Source organism: Stegostoma tigrinum, chromosome 40 (genome assembly GCF_030684315.1).
Source record: "Stegostoma tigrinum isolate sSteTig4 chromosome 40, sSteTig4.hap1, whole genome shotgun sequence".
Lineage (NCBI taxonomy): Eukaryota > Metazoa > Chordata > Chondrichthyes > Orectolobiformes > Stegostomatidae > Stegostoma > Stegostoma tigrinum.
In genome coordinates this window covers 1,249,686-1,270,993 of record NC_081393.1, presented here as the reverse complement: position 1 = coordinate 1,270,993, position 21,308 = coordinate 1,249,686, and the positions used below count along the sequence as shown (strand labels likewise).

The 21,308-nt window shown below is 43.0% G+C and overlaps 2 protein-coding genes across 3 annotated transcripts in view; one reads left to right on the top strand and one right to left on the bottom strand.

Annotated features, from left to right (window-relative positions):
- The window catches only part of LOC125447947 (calcium-activated potassium channel subunit alpha-1-like), a 121,414-nt gene that overhangs the window by 47,784 nt on the left and 52,322 nt on the right, over positions 1-21,308 (bottom strand). Inside the window, exons 18-20 of the mRNA XM_059641092.1 lie at positions 20,023-20,109; positions 13,056-13,132; positions 6,623-6,707 (exon numbers count right to left, since the gene is read on the bottom strand). Coding sequence (XP_059497075.1) covers positions 6,623-6,707; positions 13,056-13,132; positions 20,023-20,109 — 249 coding nt within the window. The remainder of the gene's footprint in view (positions 1-6,622; positions 6,708-13,055; positions 13,133-20,022; positions 20,110-21,308) is intronic.
- aspdh (aspartate dehydrogenase domain containing) overlaps positions 13,357-21,308 on the top strand; it is a 98,754-nt gene continuing 90,802 nt past the window's right edge. Inside the window, exons 1-2 of one of the 2 annotated variants that reach the window (XM_048522971.2) lie at positions 13,357-13,430; positions 14,993-15,041. The gene's annotated coding sequence lies outside the window, so the exon portion shown is untranslated. Of the gene's footprint in view, positions 13,431-14,403; positions 14,435-14,992; positions 15,042-21,308 lie in introns of those variants that run through there. The other variant, XM_048522972.2, reaches the window with a different exon arrangement.

The window sequence follows — 21,308 nt, the reverse complement described above, 5'->3', positions numbered from 1 at the left end:
CAGATCAGAACCAGACCCCTCGGTCCAACTCGTTCATGTGGACCAGATATCCTAAATTAGTCCAGCTTTTGGCCCATATCTCTCTAAACCCTGCCTATTCATGTACCCATCCAGATGCCTTTTAAATATTGTAATTGTATGAACCTCCACCACTTCCTCGGACAGCTCATTCCACACATGCATCATCCTATTAAAAAAGTTGCCTCTTAGGTAACTTTAAATCCTTTTGCTCACACTTTAAACCTATGCCTTCTAGTTTTGGACTCCCCTACCCTGGGAAAAAGACCTTGTCTATTCACCCTGTCCATGACCCTCATGATTTTTATTCTTTGCTTTCTTTCAAATTTGTTATGGTTTTGATACAACAGAGCAATTTGATCAAATCCAGTGGCTTGCAGCCACCCATATTGCTGTGAGTCTTGAGTCTTTAGTAGACTAGCCCAGGTAAGGATATCAGATTTCCTTCCCTAAAAGATATGAGTGACCAGATGGGTTTTCACGACCATTGACAGTGTTCAGCTGGTTGTGGTTACACCAGCTTTTGATTCCTTTGCCATGTGGGGTTTGAACCCATGTCTTGACATCATTAGCTTCAGTTTCTGTGTACTAGTCCATTGATAACGCCACCACCTCACCACTTCCCCTTCTTGTTTCACCCTTTCATCTGTGAGAGAACGTTAAAAGCACAGGTGGGTAAAATAATGAGGAAAGGATGAGTCTGGTAGTTCCTCCTGCGATAAATAGCCTTCATAACTCATTCACCTGTTTAAAAAATGCATGTGTCTTCATCTTTCACTGATGACTTATTTATATTTAGTAAGCCAAGTGATTTTCACCTTTCAGAACTTTGAACTTCAAATTGCGCAATAAATCAGCTATAATTGCAGCATCCTCCAACTAGCTCTAAGGGATGAGGCCTAATTGGGAATGGTCAATATCCAATTCCCAGGAGTTAGGAGAGCAATATATCAACAAGGATATATTGGCCTTCGAGGTGGTGCAGCACAGATTCACCAGAATGGGACTGGAATATCTTCAGCTAAGAGCTTATGAACTGGAGACTGAAATATGACACTGTGATGCATCAGGGACAGAGAAAGTTCCCTGGTTTCTTTGTATTAGGAGGCAGTGAAACCTCTCAGTATTTGCTCTGATTTAACCTACAGTTCGTGTTGGGAAAGTGTCACTGAAACTGAGGCAGGTGAGGGACCAGGATTGTGAGACCATCAGCCTTTGCAATTGTCCAACAGGTAGGCCATAAGGGGTAGGCCATTTAGAACAGAGTTGAGGAAAAACTTCTTCACCCAGAGAGTGGTGGATATATGGAAGGCTCTACCCCAGAAGGCAGTGGAGGCCAGCTCTCTGGATAGTTTCAAGAAAGAGATAGATAGACTTCTTAAAGATAGTGGAATCAAGGGTTATGGGGATAAGGCAGGATCAGGATACTGATTGTGGATGATCAGCCATGATCATAATGAATGGTGGTGCTGGCTTGAAGGGCCGAATGGCCTACTCCAGCACCTATTGTCTATTGTCTATTGTTTTTTGAGCTTTGTTGGATGAGCTTGAAAGCTGACAGATGTATGGATCAATTGACAAACTGTGGCTCAGGAAGCCATTTAAGTGGGTAAAGCAAAAAGGAACATGATGGAAATCGGGGACAGTATACGGAGGGTCAATGATACTGTTCTCTGCAGCAAAGAACAAGATTCTGAACAACTGTCTTGCTCACTCGGTTCCTTGGTTCAGCACTGGAGAGGAACTTACAGTGGGAGGGGGAGGATCTAGTCCTTGTGGTCCATGTAGGTCCTTCCTTTGGTAGGACAAGGAAAGAGAATCTGAATTGTCAATATAAGGAGGTAGTGCCAGATTAAGAAGCAGCATCACAAATGTGATAATTGATGGATACAAAAGGATGAGAACAGAAGTGATGGTTATTATTACGAGGCAATGATTTCAGAAATCCAGATTCTGAGGATCTGGATTTAAATCCTACCATAGTAGGTGGTGGAATTTGAATTCAGTCAAAGACTGGAATTAAGAGTCTAACGATGATCACTGCCAAATATCAGCAAAAACCCAAGTGCTTCACCAATGTCCTTTAGGGAAAGAAATCTAACATCCTTACCTGGTCTGGCCTATTTGTGACTCCAGACCCACGGGAATGTGGTTAATTCTCAACTGCCTTCAGGGCAGGTAAAGGATGGACAATAATTGTTGTCCCAGCTAGTGACATCTGCATGCTGTGATTGAATAGGAACAAGCGACCTGAGCCAGATGTGTAATTGACGTATAGCTAATACAATAGATGAAATTGACCCATTGCTCAAATTGGTTTGATAGCAGTGGTTCCAGTACATGGGGAACTGACACCAGTTTTGCAGAAAGTGGGGATTGTACTGCTGGGTCGGTCTGAACCGTGCTGGAGTTGATGTTCTGTATCGTTGACGATATGTACAATTAGGGAACAAGAGAAGTATTTAAACTAAATATAAGGAGCAAAAATTCAAGGTTTGATAGATGTGATGAATCAAAGAGTCGAAACAAAACAAGGTAGAAAATTATTCCGACAGGAAATGACAAACTGTGACATGAAGGGATAAAGAGTCAATTCTAACAATAAATCAACAGCGAAGACTAGGCATTACAAAAAAAATAGAACAAAGCTGTATCTGAGCACACATATCATTTGGAACAAATAGATGAACTATTGTGCACATACAAATAAATTCATCCAATCTAACAGTTACTCCAAAGTCATAGCTGCACAATGACATAGATTAGTACCTGCAGTTGAAGGGTAGGAAAGACAGGAAACTTGGAAAGGATGGAGAGTAGCTGTGTTAATTAATGATAGTATTAGCACATTGGAGATGGATAACATTTTGGGTATTGGTGAGGAATGAAGGTGAGGTGTCACTTGTGACAGCGGTGTACACCTGTAAGTCACCTCACAGTAGGATGGAGTACAAAGGATAGAATATTGAGAGTCATTTTTAAATATGTGTAAGGATAATCACAAGGGATTTTATCCTCCATGTAGACTGGAAAAAATCAGATGTATAAAGATAGCCAAGGTGAGAAGTTTTTCTCGTGATAGTTTCTTAGGACAGCATGCCCTGGAGTTGACCAGAGGGCAGGCTACACTGCACCTGAGATAGTGAAATGAAATAAGATCGATTAATAAATCTTATAGTAGATGGTGTCCCTAGGTAGCTGCGATCGGAACAATATGGAAGTCTACATTCAATTTGAGCGAGAGAGTGGAGTTGTCAGAGACTAGTACTTTAGATGGGAGTTTAGGCATGGAAATTAAAAAAGAGATTAATAATGTTTGGATGTTTTGGAAGAAGTGCAGTGGTCTGTTGTGTAATGGAGAGGTACTGGTGACACTGAAAGGAAGAATCCACAAAAGAGTTGTGAGGCCAGTCTTGTTGGATAGTGCAGAACATTGGGCATTGTGAAAAACAAAGGAGCAATGACTCGAAAAGCTGTTTCATACAGCAAGTGATCAGGATCTGGAATAGACTCTCAGACAATGTTTTGGAGGCAGGTTGAATTAAGACATTTAGGAGGAAATGAGACAATTCTTTGAAAAGGAACATCATGATTGTCATGGGGAGAAGGCAGGAGAGTTAAATGTGTGGCTCATTTGGAGATCTGAAGCAGGTACATTGGGCTGAATGGCCTCTTCCTTTGCAGCAGCAATTCTGTGATTCTGCGCACAGGTGATAGTGGAGATTAAGGAAGCTTCAAAGAAAGTAGCTGAGAAGAGATCGAAATGACATGGTTATCTTTTGCAGAGAAGGGGAAATTGTGGTGAGGTAGATATGGGGCTGGGACTCCTAGGAAGAAAAATGCCTAAAACCAGATGGAAATATGTGGTGGTAAGAGATTTTAAAGCAGCACAATTGGGAGATGGCCACCTAACAAGTACAGGTGCAGTAAAATGTTCAACCAGAATTGTGGCAACCCCAAGTGAAACAGAAACCACAGGAAAGAAGATTGTTGGGTGTACAACACCCTCAGGAGTAAATTCATTATTTTGTCCATTCCCCAGGCTCCCAGTAATCCTGATTCTGGTACAGCCAGAACTCACTATTCGAGGACTCAGGTTTGGACTTCATCTTTGATAGTAGAGAGAGAGTACAAGAGGGATGGGGAAAGGAGAGCGGGAGAGAGACTGGAGGGTCAGATGATAGAGGATAGTGGCAACAAGATTCGGGGGGGGATAAGGATAGAATTTAAGCAGTTGTAAGGGCAAAGAGGGGAAGCTGGGGGCAGTTATGTCTCCATTCGGAGCTGCAGTTTTTTGTTTCTGTTTCTGATGAATTGTTTTTCAGCTTCCATGAACACGTTCCAAATAATCTGTCATCGCTGGCAGGCACCCGTTGTAAATTCTATTAGTTAGAGGATATTTGACATCAAACCCATTGTAAGCTTGTCATGAAAAATACTGTTTACAATGGATTGTGGCGGGACTGCTGCCTGCAATGTGAGCTGACAACTAAACAATACGCAAATTCAATATGAAGTATTTCTACACTCTCTGTCAGTACTTAGGCAAATTATGGGCCTCACAGTTCTTGAGGATAAATAATCAGTGCCATGCAATCCAGTTTTCTATTTGAAAACGTGAATTAGGAGGTCAGGGAACTAACAGACCATTTTCTAGTTCTGAGGAAGGGTCACTGGACTCTGTTTTCACCTCCACAGATGCTGCCGGACCTGCTGAGCTTTTCCAGCAACTTTGTTTTTAAGACCATTTTCTAAGGTAGTGTTCTGCAATAACTGGACCCCAATGAGAAGGCCTCTCAACTGTGAGTCATGAAATTATAATGTGAAGGTGCTACTGCTGGACTGGGGTGGACAAGATGAAAAGCCACACGAACCCAGGTTGTAGTCCAACAGATTTATTGGAAATCTCAAGCTTTTGAAGCGCTGCTCCTTCGTCACTTTACCTGATGAATGGGCTACGCTCCGAAAGTTGGTGATTTTAGATAAACCTGCTGGACTATAACCTGGTGTTGTGTGATTTCTGATCATGACATTATAGGTTCAACTCCAACTTCTCAAGCTACATCACACAGTTCAGGCTAAAATTCCCGGTGCAGTACTGAGGGAGTGCCTCACTGCCGGGAGGCTCAGTACTGAGGTAATCAATGTTCAAACTCATTATTATTAATTTGTAGTTGACATAATGATAGGTTTTCTGAATCTCCAGTTTCACAAATACCATAGTAAATAGTCATGAAATATAAAAACGTAACACCTTTCAACTATTGTAATCTGTATTTCTATGAGCAATTTATAATGGAAGCTCCCTGTGTAAACAATCACACTAAATACATTTACCTACCTGTGGGTAGAGCTGTTTCTCCTGAGTCTTGCCAATTGTCACCCCTCAAATCTGACCACCTCTCCTCTGTAAGTTTTTTTGAAGTTTTATATTGTCTCATGATTTAAATTAATAAAACTTAAAAATTAAGCGTGGGAGTGGCCCAGATTTCCCAATCACGAGACGGTCATTATTTCAGCATTGATGGGAGTCACACATTGGGAACCTGTTGAATTCCAAACACAGCAGATTCTGAAGGAGTTGCCTGGACAAGTGAAAATTCCAAAGGATCATTCCCTTCTGCCTGGGACCCTCCAAAATTCTCCATTTAAATTACAGAATTCAGTGCCTTCCATTGAAATTAAGTAAATAGTTACTCAGGAAGCGTTAGTCTGTTCAATACATAATCTAACTCCTAAGTAACTGTTCAACTGACCCCATTCTTAACTCATAGCAACAACTATGCACACCCCCCACCCCGATCCCTCATGCTCCCCATTCCCTACTCCCGGAAGCCGACACACCCCTGCCCTGTGCTGGATCTGGTACCCTTTCCCTACTCTCGACCCAATGCATTCCTTCCCCTCTTTACCTCCTGTAATCTGAACACCCTTTACCGACTTTGTACCCAAAAGCAACCCCCCCCCCCACCCTCAGCTGCCAGACCTGATTTCTCCCACCCAACTCTGACCTATCCTAAACACTGTAACAATTACCTAGCCCGTATGCCACCGTGCACCCTGACACCTTACCCCTACCTACTCGACATCCTAACCGTCTAGTACCCTTCTCCTCATTGGCACCCCAACCACCTGGCACTGTGTTTTAAGTAGCATCCTAGTTACGTGGCGACCTTGCTCAACCCATCTGGCAGCCAACTTCCTGGGCACCCAACTGGCAAACTGCTGAGATTGCCACTTCTCAGAAAATCTGTCCTGGATATTTGAATTCCGATTAGTATCTGAATATTAGCTCATTTCTCTATACTTTGATCTTTAAGCCCACCTCACATGTCTTCAGAACTTGACAATAGTCCTTTGCGATAAGCTCATGGAAGGTCATTGTGCCAGTGGTCAAACAGGGGACAGATATTTAGGTTTGAGTGCCTCCCAGACAGTTTTTTTGGTTCATGGCAGAAATGTGACTTGGTGCCAATGAAAAGAAATCTCCATGTTTATAAAGTGGAAATCACAGCACAAGCAGGTGAATTCAGAGGGACATATGCCCTGGGTTGTGGGGTAGATAACGGCTGTTTTAGATTGTGAGGCTGGCTGGCTGGCTTACTTTTCCAGTGATGCGTCCTGCCTTGGTAGCACTCCCAATGACCGGCTTCGGATCACAGAGTAATGAAGCTTTTCACTGTCGTGTACTAGAAAGAAACAGAAAGGCCGAAGAGAATTATGAAGCCATCAGAAAACCAAAGCTTCAGAAAGGGACCTTCAGATTTTCATGTATGGAACTCTCCTTTCTGTGTAGGATAGCAATCTGTGATTCTGAAAGTAGATCATTTCTAGTCATTCCCTCTCTTAAGAGTTAAGAGATATGCTCCCATTGGTTTATCAGTTCCTGACTGCACAAGAATGGCACTCACCAGAATGTACTGGACCTCTTCCTCACAATTTAAATATATTTACTGTTGCCTTTACAGCAATAATGTGTGAAGGGATCACACAGCTAGCGTTATAGTGGCAGCTAGGTCACTTTTTGAATCACTGAAAGAAGTGAATGGCCCAGAAGACAGGACAGAACTTCCCCACCCACCCCCCCAACATCTTTACATTATGCGGTGGGATCTTTAACATCAGCAAAGAGGCCGGATGCAGACAGACCCTCATCTCCTATAGTCCATCAGAGCAGGGATACATGTGTCAAGAATTGAAAATAATTACCTCATTCTCAAAGCACATTCGTAATCTGCCAAAATATAATTCTATTAATGTAGTAATTCCAACATTCCTGTAATATCCTTGATGGGGCTTGGCGTCCAAACTTATAATCAGCAATCTGTCTTTACAAACCTATATGACTGAAAAAATGCTCCACAGTCCCACCAAATACTCTTCAATGCTGCCCAACCAAGCGTTCACATACAGTTCTATCACATACTCGTGCACTGTTCCACCAACACATGTGCATTGATAAAAACATAGAAAATAGGAGCAGAGTGGCTATTCAGCCCTTTGATCCTGCTTCATCATTCAGTATCGTAATGGTCAATAATCTAACTCTTGTCCCCCAGCCTGCTTTCTGCTCATGCTCATAGATCCTTTCAGCCCAAAGAATTTTATCTCACTCCTTCTTGAAAATATTCACTGTTTTGGCCCCAGCTGCTTTCTGTGGTAGAGAATTCCATAGGTTCACTGCTCTCTGAGTAAAAAAAAATTCTCCTCATTGCAGTCTACCCTGTATCCTTAGTCTGTGACTCCTGGTTCTAGACTTCCTGGTCTTTGGGAACACCCTTCCTGCATCTACTGTGTCTAGTCCTGTTAGAGTTTTATAACTTTCTACGAGATTCTCCATCATTCTTCTACACTCAGTGAATATAACCCTAACCGAACCATTCTCTCTTCATGCTTCATTCCTGCCATCTCAGGAATCAGTTTGGGAAATCTTCATTGCACTCCCTCCCTGGCTACAACATCCTCAGATAAGGAGACGAAAGCTGCAGGTGTCAGTCCAAGTGTAGTCTCACCAAGGCCCTGAAAGATTGCACCTCCTGAACTTGAATCCTTGTGATATGAAGCCCAGCAGACTATTTACCTTTTTCACCACCTGCTGCACCTTCATGCTTACTGTCATAGGCTTGAGTACAAGGACACCCAGGTCTCATTGCATCGATCCCTCTCACAATCTGTCATCATTCAGATAATAATCTTCCTTCCTGTTTTGCTACCAAAGTGGATAACCTGATATTTGTCCACATTATACTTTATTTGCCATGCATTTGCTCAATCACTCACCCACTCGAATGATCATAACTCCCTGACCTTTACTATAATCATGGAGAGGGATAGGAGCGGACGGTATGGGAAAATATTTAAACGGGAAAGGGGGATTAACAATGCTATTAGGCAGGAACTTAAATTGGGAACAGATGTTCTTAGGGAAATGTGGGAGGAAGGGATGGGTGAGAGGAAGAACCGGTTAGGGAGGCAGAGACAGGTTGGACTGGTTTTGGGATGCAGTGGGTGGGGGGGAAGAGCTGGGCTGGGTGTGTGGTGCAGTGGGGGGAGGGGACGAACTGGGCTGGTTTAGGGATGCAGTAGGGGAAGGGGAGATTTTGAAACTGGTGAAGTCCACATTGATACCATATGGCTGCAGGGTTCCCAGGCGGAATATGAGTTGCTGTTCCTGCAACCTTCGGGTGGCATCATTGTGGCACTGCAGGAGGCCCATGATGGACATGTCATCTAGAGAATGGGAGGCCACTCCCCCTCCCATTCTCTAGATGACATGTCCATCATGGGCCTCCTGCACTGCCACAATGATGCCACCCGAAGGTTGCAGGAACAGCAACTCATATTCCGCCTGGGAACCCTGCAGCCATATGGTATCAATGTGGACTTCACCAGTTTCAAAATCTCCCCTTCCCCTACTGCATCCCTAAACCATCCCAGTTCGTCCCCTCCCCCCACTGCACCACACAACCAGCCCAGCTCTTCCCCCCCACCCACTGCATCCCAAAACCAGTCCAACCTGTCTCTGCCTCCCTAACCGGCTCTTCCTCTCACCCATCCCTTCCTCCCACCCCAAGCCACACCCCCATCTACCTACTAACCTCATCCCACCTCCTTGACCTGTCCGTCTTCCCTGGACTGACCTATCCCCTCCCTACCTCCCCACCTATACTCTCTCCACCTATCTTCTTTACTCTCCATCTTTGGTCTGCCTCCCCCTCTCTCCCTATTTATTCCAGTTCCCTCTCCCCATCCCCCTCTCTGATGAAGGGTCTAGGCCCGAAACGTCAGCTTTTGTGCTCCTGAGATGCTGCTTGGCCTGCTGTGTTCATCCAGCCTCACATTTTATTATCTTGGAATTCTCCAGCATCTGCTGTCCCCATTATCACAGAAATGTGGAGGTTGTTTAGACAGCAGTTGCTACAAGTACTAGATAGGTTTGTCCCACTGAAGCAAGGAGGGGATGGCAAGGTGAAGGAATCTTAGATGACAAGACACGTGGAACACCTAGTCAAGAGGAAGAAGGAAGCTTACCTAAGGTTGAGGAAGCAAGGATTGGATGGGACTCTCAAGGGCCACAGGGTAGCCAGGAGGGAACTGAAGAATGGACTTAGAAGAGGTAGAAGGGGTTATGAAAAAGCCTCGGTGGGTGAGATTAAGGAAAACTCCAAGGCGTTCTACACTTACATGAGGAACAAGAGGATGGCCAGAGTGAGGGTCAGGCCAATCAAGGGTAGTGAAGGGAACTTGTACCTGGAGTCAGAGGAGGTAGGGAAGGGCATTATTGAACATTTTGCTTCAGTATTCACCAGTGAGATGGATCTTGTAGTTTGTGAGGACAGCGTGAAACAGGCAGATATGCTCAAACAGGTTGATGTTAGGAAGGAGGATCTGCAGGAAATGTTGAAAAACATGAGGATAGATAAGTCCCCTGGGCCAGACGGGATATACCCAAGGCTATTACAGGAAGTGAGGGAAGAGAATGCAGCATCTTTGGCGATGATATTTGCGTCCTCACTGTCCACTGGAGTAGTACCAGATGATTGGAGGGTGGCAAATGTCATCCCCTCATTCAGGAAGGGAAGAAGGATGACCCTGGGAATTGGAGACCAGTCAGTTTTACTTCTGTGGTGGGCAAATTATTGGAGAGGATTCTGAGAGATAGTATTTATGAATATTTGTTAAAGCATAGTTTGATTAGAAATAGTCAGCATGGCTTTGTGAGGGGCAGCTCATGCCTCACAAGCTTTATTGAATTCTTTCAGGATGTGACAAAACACATTGATGAAGGTAGAACAATGTGGTGGTAGAACAATGTGGTGTATGTGGATTTTAGCAAGGCGTTTGATAAGTTTCCCCGTGGTAGGTTCATTCAGAAAGTAAGACTGCATGGGATACCGGGAAATTTGGCTGTGTGGATACTAATCTGGCTGTCCAATTGAAGACAGAGGGTGATAGTGGACAGAAAGTGTTCAGCCTGGAGATCGATTACCAGTGGCGTTCCACAGGGATCTGTTCTGGGACTTCTGCTCTTTATGAGCTTTATAAACGACTTGGATAAGGAAGCGGAAGGGTGGGTTAGGAAGCTTGCCGATGACTTGAAGTTTGGTGAAGTTGTGGATAGTGTGGAGGGGTGTTGTAGGTTGCAACAGGACATTGACAGGATGCAGAGCTGGTCAAAGAAGTAGCGGATGGAATTCAACCCGGAAAAGTGTGAAGTGATTCATTTTGGAAGGTCAGATTTGCATGCAGAATACAGGGTTAATGGCAGGATTCTTGGCAGTGTGGAGGAACAGAGGGATCTTGGGGTCCATATCCATAGATCCTTCAAAGTTGCTCCCCAACTTGACAGGGTTGTTAAAAAGGCATATGGTGTGTGGCTTTCCTTGAAAGGGGAATTGAGTTTAAGAGCCACGGTGCGGCTCTATAAAACCCTGGTTAGACCACACTCGGAATATTGTGTTCAGTTCTGGTTACCTCATTATAGGAAGGATACGGAAGCAATAGGTTGCGAAGGAGATTTACCAGGATACTGCCTGGACTGGAGTGCAGGTCTTATGAGGAAAGGTTGAGGAAGCAAGGGCTTCTTTCATTGAAGTTGAGAAGAATGAGAGGTGGCTTGATGGAAGTGTACAAGATGATGAGGTATAGATAGAGTGGATAGACAGAGACATTTTCCTGGGGTGGAAATGACTACCTTGAGGGGGCATAAGTTTAAGGTGATTCGAGAAAGGTACAGGGGAAATGTCAGAGGTAGGCTCTTTACGCAGAGAGTGGTGTGTGCATGGAATGCACTGCTAGTGATGGTAGTGGAGTCACATACGCCAGGGTCATTTAAGTGACTCTTTGTTGGCACATGGAGGATAGTAAAATGTAGGACATGCAGGTTAGTTTGATCTTCAAGTAGGATAATAGGTCAGCACAACATCATGGGCTGAAGGGCCTAGGCTGTGCTGTACTGTTCTATGTTCGAAGGCCTTAAACTGGAAAAATGGAAAAGCTTCATGATCCATTTTCATGTACTTGCCACCTGGAGACACTACATATTAAATACATGCTATGAAGAGAGGTTGAATAGATTAGGATTATTTTCATTAGAAAGACGGAGATTGAGGGGGGCCCTGATTGAGGTCTACAAAATCATGAGGGGTATAGACAGGGTGGATAGCAAAAAGATTTTTCCCAGAGTGGGGGACTCAATTACTAGGGGTCATGAGTTCAAAGTGAGAGGAGGAAAGTTTAAGGGAGATATGCGTGGAAAGTTCTTTACACAAAGGGTGGTGGGCGCCTGGAACACGTTGCCAGTGGAGGTGTTAGACGCAGACACGTTAGCGTCTTTTAAGATATATTTGGACAGATACATGGATGGACAGGGAGCAAATGGACACAGACCTTTAGAAAATAGATGACAGGTTAGACAGAGGATCTTGATCGGCGCAGGCTTGGAGGGCCGAAGGGCCTGTTCCTGTGCTGTAGGTTTCTTTGTTCTTTGTACATGTCAATCATCCTCTGTTCATCACAGAACTAAATGACTTGCCCATTTCCAGAGCAACTTATGAAATAGGGAAACTGGATGAAGGGGCCAGAGATGATTAGCCCACAAATCTCTCTTATCAAAGCTCACCAACATGATCTGCAAGAGTTTCCCTGGCGTAGCTGAAAATAAGACTTTCTAAAACAAGACCCAAATTTTGGGTCGGGGCAGAGGAGCAGATCTCATGCAGTAAGTATAGTAATGTGTGTCTCAAACTGGCTACTAATAAACTAGAAAGAATTACCTGATAACATCTGTCAATGAACACGGCATCGCACAGAATCATAGTGTGGAAAGAGGCCATTCGGCCTATTCAGTCTTTACCAACTCTCCAAAGAGCATCACACCACTGGATTCACGTAACCCCATGTGGGGTTTTGGCCATGGCCAATCCACCTAACCTGCACATCTTTGGACTGTGGGAGGAAACCCCAGCAACCAGTGGAAAACCATGCAGACAGAGAGAACATGCAAATTCCTTGTACAAGGCTGGAATCGAACCCAGGTCCCTAGTGCTGTGAGGTAGCAGTGCTAACCAGTGAGCCACTGTCCTGCCCCACAAAGGGTCTGTTTCCGTTTTGTATGACCCTAATTACGTTTGTGACACTAACACACATACCTAGACACATTTACACTCCCATACACCCATCATCCTCACACATGCTCATTAGTTAGAATTCTCAATGCTCAGTCAGAAGATTCTAGATTCAAATCCCATTCCAGAACCTTGAGCACATTATCCATGTTGACACTTGCAACATAGTACTGATGGAGTCCTGCTTTTAATGACCCAGTGTTGGTAATGCAGAGCAGATGTTATGACCAGACAAGTAAGATGCCAGGCTGGAACTTTGCTTGATAGATTGTGTGGTCTCTTCCTGGAATCTCACCATGCACACATTGGCTGTACTGTTTTATATATGTTCATAGTGACTGCAGTTGATCAGTATTCAATTGGCTGTGAAGCACTTTGAAACATTGTAACAATGCCAGTAGAAATACTCACTTCTTTTGCACCCGCACTTCTTAATCCGCCTGGGGTCAACAATATCTTCATGACATTCATTGCAGTAAATATTTGCTCTGTGGATATAAAAAATCTATGCATTAAACTGTGAATGAATACTTCAAACCCCATTGAGCAACACAAAAAACCTTTGACCAGAGGGAGTGGACAAGTAAAGAGTGTGTTGTATTGAGCTTCCCCCATATAGCATTATGAAATCTGCATTAACCAGACTCTGAATCTCCAATAGCATTCATTGCTCTAGGTTAAAAGATTGTAGGTTTGAGTCATACCTTGGGGACTTAGCAGATAACGTCTCGAATGAGTCTCTGAGTACATGTTTTGATGGAATGCTGCACTGTCAGAGGATCAGCAGTGAGTGAACGATACACTGTTCATGGATCACTTCAGAGAAAGTGCTCCACTGTCAGAGGGTCAATACTGAGGCAGTGTTACACTGTCAGGAAATCAGTACTAAGGGAGCACCAAACTGTCGGCATGTCAGCACTGAGGGAGTGTTACACTGTCTGAGAATCAGTACAGAAGGAGTGCTGTACCATGAGAGAGTCAGTAACGTTCTGGAACCAACTAGGCAGCAGGTTATATCAGACTTGGACTTGTATATTAATACAGGCCCCAGAGTTGAGGCATCCCTTGGCGACAGCAGCTACAATATAATTGAATGTTATATACAGTATGAAAGGGAGAAGAGTAGATCTAAGATGAGTATTTTAAACTTATTTAAACCAACTATGTGCACTTGAAAACTGAGCTAACTAAAATGAGCTGGCATACTAAGCTGGGGATAGAATAATGGAGAGGCAGTGGCAGACATTGAAAGGGATATTTCAGAATACTCAGAATAACGTATGTCTCATTCCTACTACAAAGAAAGATTTCAATGGGAAGGCCCATCGTCCACAGTTAACCACACGGTGAGTTAAAGAAAACGTCAAACTTAAAGAAAAAAACATAAAATTATCTAAAGACTGTGTATCTTTGTACTTTTGTGACTTTGATTATTGACTGAAATAGGAAAAAAATGAAGGATTGTTGAGTCATTGCTGCACTTTGTATAAGCAAGTAACCTGACACTCATAAGTGTTGTTTACGCAGCATTTTGTTCAAGGAGTAGGTGCAAGTCTAGTTACATCCGAACCAGATCCAGGGTAATGGGTACAAGTGGAGATTTAGCTGGCAACAAGTTCCAGATTGATTTGTGGACCATTAAACTAGCTATTGATGACAAGGGCCGTCTGCCTGCCAATAAGTATAAGATTGCCTCTCAGGCAACTGAATAGATTAGGAGCATGAATGTTTGGGAGAAGCAAGCAGATCTCTCGAAGGCAATGAGCTGTTTCTTTTCTCTGCAGTAAAAGGTATCTCAAACAAAGAAGTTTACTTCTCTTTTGCAGTTGTTGTTAGCAATGACTTTTAATTCAGAAGTCAGAGACCTTTATAAATATGAACCAGTCACCCTGTACCTCCGAAAAACAAGTGGAAGTATCTGGAGAAGTATGATTGAGAAACAGTATTCTGATCAGCACATGCATCATCTCAGCTATGGAAAGGGACCACAAGGTTGGATCATCAAATACATCCAAGGCTGAGCTAGATAGATTTTTAATCAGCAAGAGAATCAAGGTTAGGAGGGGGAAGGTATGAAAGTGGAATTGAGGATTATCCGATCAGCCCATGATGCAGACTTTTTGGGCTGAATGACCGACTTCTGCTCCTACATGTAATGCTCTTATGAATTGTCTTTCCGTTCTTTTGCTCCACCCATAACACCTTTTTTGTGTGTGTTGCATGCATGTGTGTGTGTATGTAGAGGGGCATTTAGATGTGTGAGAATTTTAACTGGTAAATTGATATGTTAGCAGTTCATAATTGTTTATCTGTAGCCATAATTGTAATAAATAGTATTTCTTGTTAAGTTACAGAAACCTGGCTTGTGCTTTCGATCAATCTGGATGTGAAAGACAGGTAAATTCTGCATACTTCTTAAAGTCTTTAACATTTGTGATGGCTCCAGGAATAGCAGTGAGATATGACAGATCTTAATCTTCACATCTTGTCAGTCAGAAAATAATCCATGCATGCAAATTTTTTGTTTTATATCTGCTCACCAATCTTCTATCCAGGTTTGTATGTCTGCCCCATCACCATGAGCTTCTACTTAGTGCAATAACCTTTTAAGTGGCACCTTGTCAAATGTCTTCTAAAGTACGTCAACAGGCTCCCTTTTATATACAGTGATTGTTGGTCCTTCAAAGAACTCCCATGAATTGCGAAAAATGAGAGTGCAAATACAGCACGTAGTCAAGAAGGCTAATGGGATGCTATCCTTCTTGCAAGTGGAATTGAACATAAAAGTAAGGATGTTGTGCTCCATTTTTACAGGGCATTGGTGAGACCACCTCAGTTTTCATTATTTAAGAAAGGAAGTAAATACATTGGGGGTGGTTGAGAGGAGGTTTACTAGATTGCTGCCTGGAGTGGGTGGGTTACCTTATAAAGAAAAGTTTTTCAGACTGGGCTTGGTTCCACTGGAGTTCAGAAAAGGGAAGGGTGATTTGATTGAAGTGTATAAGGTCCTGAATGGTCTTGCCAAGGTGAACAGGGAAAGCATGATTCCTTGTTCAAATAATATGAAGCATGGTTTTAAAATTAGGGGCCCCTCATTTCGGACAAGGATGAGGAGAATTAATTTTTCTTTGGGGGTTGTGCACTTGCAGAGCTCTCTGCCCCAATATGTGCTGGAAATGGCATCAATGAATATTTTAAATGTAGATAGATTTTGTTAGGTAATCACGGACAATAACTGAATCTCTAAAGTGCAGAAAGAGGCTAATTGATCCATTGAATCTGCTCCATGATTCTGGACTAACCCACAAAAGGAAACATCCTTTCCATGTCAACCTTACCAAAAGCATTGAGGATCTTAGACACTTCAATTGGGCCTCCCCTCACTCTTTATGTTCCTGTGAAAACACACTCAGTCTCTCCTGTCTTTCCTCATAAGGCAACCCACACACACAAGATCTTTTTTTAGATTAGATTAGATTCCCTACAGTGTGGAAACAGGCCCTTTGGCCCAACAAGTCCACACCGCCCCTTGGAGCATCCTACCCAGACCCATCCCCCTATAGCCCACACACCCCCCTGAACACTACGGGCAATTTAGCATGGCACATCTTTGGACTGTGGGAGGAAACCGGAGCACCCGCAGGAAACCCACCCAATATATATATGAAGTAAAAAATCCTTACCTTTATGTTCAATTCCCCTTTCGTGAACAATATGTTCCATGAGCCATTTTGATCACATGCTGTATCTGTGTACTAACATTTTGCATTTCATCCGCTAAAAATCTTAAACACTTCTGCTCCTTGGAATGCTGCAGTCATTCCCCATTTAGGTAATATTCAATTTCTTATTCTTGGTGCTAAAATGAGCAATTTCATGTTTTCCAACATTGTGGCCCATCATATTTTTGCTCATTCTCTCAACTTATCTACATCCATCTGCAACTTCCTTGTGTCCTCTTCACAACAGACTTTCCTTTCTATCTTGGTGTCATCTGCAAATTTAACTGTTATGCCTTCACTCCCCTCATTCATGTCATAATGTCATTCAGCTTGGAAACAGACCCTTCAGTCCAGCCAGTCCATGTGAACCAAGTTTCCCAAACTAAACTTGTCCCACTTACCTGCATTTGGCCCATATCCCTCCAAACCTTTCCTATTTATGTACTTATCCAAATGTTTTTTAGATGTTGTAACTGTACCTGCATCAACCACTTCCTCAAGCAGTTCATTACATATATGAACAAATCTCTGCATGAAAAGTTTACCAAATCTCCTTTTTAAATCTTTCTCCTCTCACCATAAAAATACACCCCTTAGTTTTGAACCCACCCTCCCAAGGGAAATGACCCTTGCCATTCACCATATCCATTCCCATCATGGTTTCATAAACTTCTATAAGGTCGCCTTTCAATCTCCTATGCTGCAGTGAAATATGTCCCACCCGACATTTATAACTCAGACCTCCATTCCCAGCAATGTCTTGTAAATCTTTTCTGAACCCTCTCCAATTTAATAAATAGGGCCATGGGTAGTATTGTAGAACAGAGAGACTGAGGGGTTCAGGTATGTAGTTCTTTGAAATCTGCACCACAGGTAGACAAGAAGGTTAAGAAAGTGTTTAGCACACTTGCCTTCATTCCTCAGACCTTTGAGTATAGGAGTTGGAACGTCATGTTGAGGTTGTACAGGATATGGGTGAGGCCTGTTCTGAAGTATTGTGTGCAGTTCTGGTTACCCTACTATAAGTCCTAATTGATATAAATTATAAAACGTTGAGATAAGAGAATCAAAGGCTATTGGACATTGATGAGAATGTAAAATTCAAAATGCAAACAGATCAGCCATATTTTATTGAATAGCAAAGCTGGCTTAAAGGGCTGAGTGACCTGTTCTTACTACAAATTCATATGTTTGGATGTATGAGAGAGTGCAGCATTGCTGAAGGTTGATTGCTGGGGTATTCCTGCACTGTCAAGGATTAGCACTGAGGGAACACGGTACTTTAAGGCTCAACACTGAGGGAGCAGTACACAGTCAGAGAATCAGTCATGAGGGAGCACCGCCCGTATATTCATGGGGGATGGGAAATCAGTACAGAGGGAGAGCTGTGCTGTTGGAAGGGATAGTACAGGGTATTTGACAGTTTTCTATGTGGACTGTAGTGTTACAGTGTTTTAATATTGGGATAAGTACAGGCAGTATGACATTGTGGTGAAGACTAGTGGGAAGCCAGAGGATTGGGAAGCTTTTAAAAACCAGCGGAAGCAGGAGAAGGTGAAATAGGAAGATAAGCTAGCTACTTATTTAACTGTAGATTGCAAGAGTTTTTTCAGAGATATGAAAGATAAGAGAGATAAGAGTGGACATTGAGCTGCAAAATAATGCTGGAAAAGTAGCAATAGGGAGCAAAGAAATGGTGGAGGAACTAAATAGGTACTTTGCATCAGTTTTCACAGTGGAAGACACCAAGAGCATACCAGAATTTGAAGAGAGTTGGGGGCAGAGGTGAGTGTAGTGGCCATCACCAAAGAGAAGGTGCTAGGAAAGCCGAAAGGTCTGAAGGCGGGTAAATCACCCAGAACAGATGGGCTACATATCAGGATTCTGAAGGAAGTAGCTGAGATTGTGGAGGCACTGGTGGTGATCTTTCAGGAATGTTTGGAGTCAGAGAGGGTCCTAGAGGTCACCCCTGTTAAAGAAGGGAGGGAGGCACAAGACAAGAAACTACAGGCCAGTTAACCTGACCTTGGTCATTGATAAGATTTTAGATTCCATTATTGTGGATGACATTGCGGAGCACTTGGAAGTGCATTGTAAAATTCTGCTGAGTCAGCATGACTTCAATAAGGGAGGTCATGTCTGACAAATCTGTTAGACCGAAGGTATAGCAGCAGAATTAAGTTCTTTCAATGAGTCTGCTTCACCATGCGAGCATGGCTGATATGTTTCTCAAACCCATTCTTCTCCCTTCTTTTCATTACCCTTGATCCCTTTACTTATTGAAGAATTCTTTGAGGAGGTGACAAGCAAGTTACATAAAGGAGCGCTAGTGGATGTGATCTACTTGGTAGAAGAAGGCATTTGACAAGGTGCCACACAGAAGGCGGCTAATTAAGATGAAGGCAGAGAGTGGGGATAATGGGGTATTTTATAGACTGGTAGCTGGTGACTAGTGAGGTTCTGCAGGGATCAGTGATAGGACCTCAGCTATTCGCACGACCATTAATGATCTGATCAAAGGAATTGTGAGAATTCTCGCTTCGTTTGCAGATGACACAAAGATATTTAGAGGGGCAGGTAGTGTTGAGGAAGTGGGGAGGCTGCAGAATGAGTTGGACAGGTTAGGGCAGTGGGCAAAGAAGCCGCAGATAGAATATATGTGGGAAAGCGAGAGGTTATGAATTTCAGTGAGAAGAATCCAGGAGTAAACTATTTCCTAAATGGGGAGAGGCTTTGCAAATCTGAAGCACAAAGGGATTTGGGAGTCCTAGTTCAAGATGTTCTTAAGGTCAACATGCAGGTTTAGTTGGCAGTTAGGAAGGCAAATGTAATCATACAATTTCTACAGTGTAGAAGCAGGCCATATGGCCCATCAAGTCCATGCCAGCCCTCCAAAGAGCACCCCACCCATCTTTGAACTGTGGGAGGAAACCAGGGCACCTGGAGGAAACCCACGCAGACACAGTTTGAAAATGCAAACTCCACACAGACAATCCCAGAAGATGAAATCGAACTCAGGTCCCTGGTGCTGTGAGGCAGCAGCGCTAACCACGGTGTTGCCGTTGAGAGAGGGTTCGAAGACAAGAGTAGGAATGTAAGGCTGTATAAGACTCTGGCCACATTGTATGAGGAATATTGTGAGCACTTTTGGGCTCAGTGTCTGAGGAAGGATGTGCTGGTGTTGGAGGAGGTCCAGATGATGTTTACAAGAACATGGTCCCAGGGATGAAGGGCTTGTCTCATGAGGAGTGGGTGAGGGCTCTGGGCCTGTACTGGGTGGAGTTTAGAAGGGTAAGGATTAAGAAGGGTAAGTTTTTGACTAGACAGAGATCAAGGTTAATGGGGAGAAGGCTGAAAAATGGGATTGAGGAACATATCAGCCATTATTGAATGATGGAGCAGACTCATTGGGCAAAATGGACTAATTCTGCTCCTTTATCTCATGGTCTTAAGACATTGGCTACTTCATTGAAAAATAATCTACAGAGCTAAGTTTACAACAGTTTTACATCATTAAAAGGTTTACACCTGACATACAATTTCTGAAAGCGTCACCGATATTTCCTGTGACATTTCACACTTCAGATGTGACACTTTGGACATGCCATCTTAGCTAACTATGACCACTGAGTGATTTGATGAGTTGTGGAAATTACCTCTGTACAAGGGCACGTTTCTTGGCAATGAAGAATCCAAGTGTGTGTTCCTGGATCAGAATCCTGTGATCTGGGTTGATCAATATACTGAAGGGGGAGAGAGGGGAGAGCATGAGTACATGAATGATGCCAGCACCGGCTTGCGCAAGTTTGCATACAATTTAAACATTAATGTGCAGTCTGCTGTATGCACAAACATTCCGCTGACAACGACAACTTGCATTTTTAAAGTGCCTTTAATGCAGTGGGCCAATTAGATTAGAGTGTTCTTGATTCAAGTACTGAATAAAAGAACACTGCTCCTCCTGCCTTCCATTCTATTTAGAATCTAGCCTCTGCGTTAGAAATGCAGTGAAGTTGCGTGCATATGTGCAGCACCAGCAACACTCAACAAGCCTGTAACCATCTTGGACAAAAGAGTCAACTTCAGTAGCACCCCATCTACCACCTTCAGCATTCAGTCCCTTCAGCACCAGTGCACTGTGGCAGGATTGTGTACCATCTACAAGATGCACTGCTGCAATTCACCAAGGCTCCATAGACAGCATAATCTAAACCTGCAAAGTGTACCACCTGGAAGGACAAGGACAGCACACACAAGGGAACATGACTATTTGCAAGTTCTCCTCCCAATCATACATCATCCTGTAAGAGAGTGTTAACATTTCAAAAGAAACCTTAACACCTAGCAATAAACTGACAGAACTATGCTACGCAGGATTTGCTACAAAAATGAATATTAAACATAAAATGTATTTTTAACACTGTCAAAAATTATTAAGCAAAGTAAACATTGTGAACTTAGCATTGTAACTTCAAAAGATCTATTCACTAAATTTAATTCTAACATTAACTTCCCCAAAGAGTTTCCCTAACTTCTGAAGTCATGAAGATTAATTCGTTTGTCCTGGGCTTAATCAAAGAAATGCCACAGCCCTTCCCAATTCTCTTTAATTCACCCTATTATTCCAGCTCTTCTTTTTAGTACAGATTTCATTGGATCTCTTCAGGAACTTCTGACTAAGTGATCTTTACATTTTTCTTTATAAACCTCAGGTCACCTAATTCCTGTTCTGGCTTTGGACATATGTAGACTGTTATTTGCCATTCTATTCCTGTACCTTCTGTAAAGTTTTTTTTCAACAATTTAACAATTCAAGCTGATTGCTTTTTACTACAAAGCTCTGTGAGGACTTCTGTTAAATTTTTTTCAATAAATTCTAACTTGGAGTAAATCTTCTAGTAGCTTTTCCTTCTTGCATACCACACGGGAACCATTTAATTAA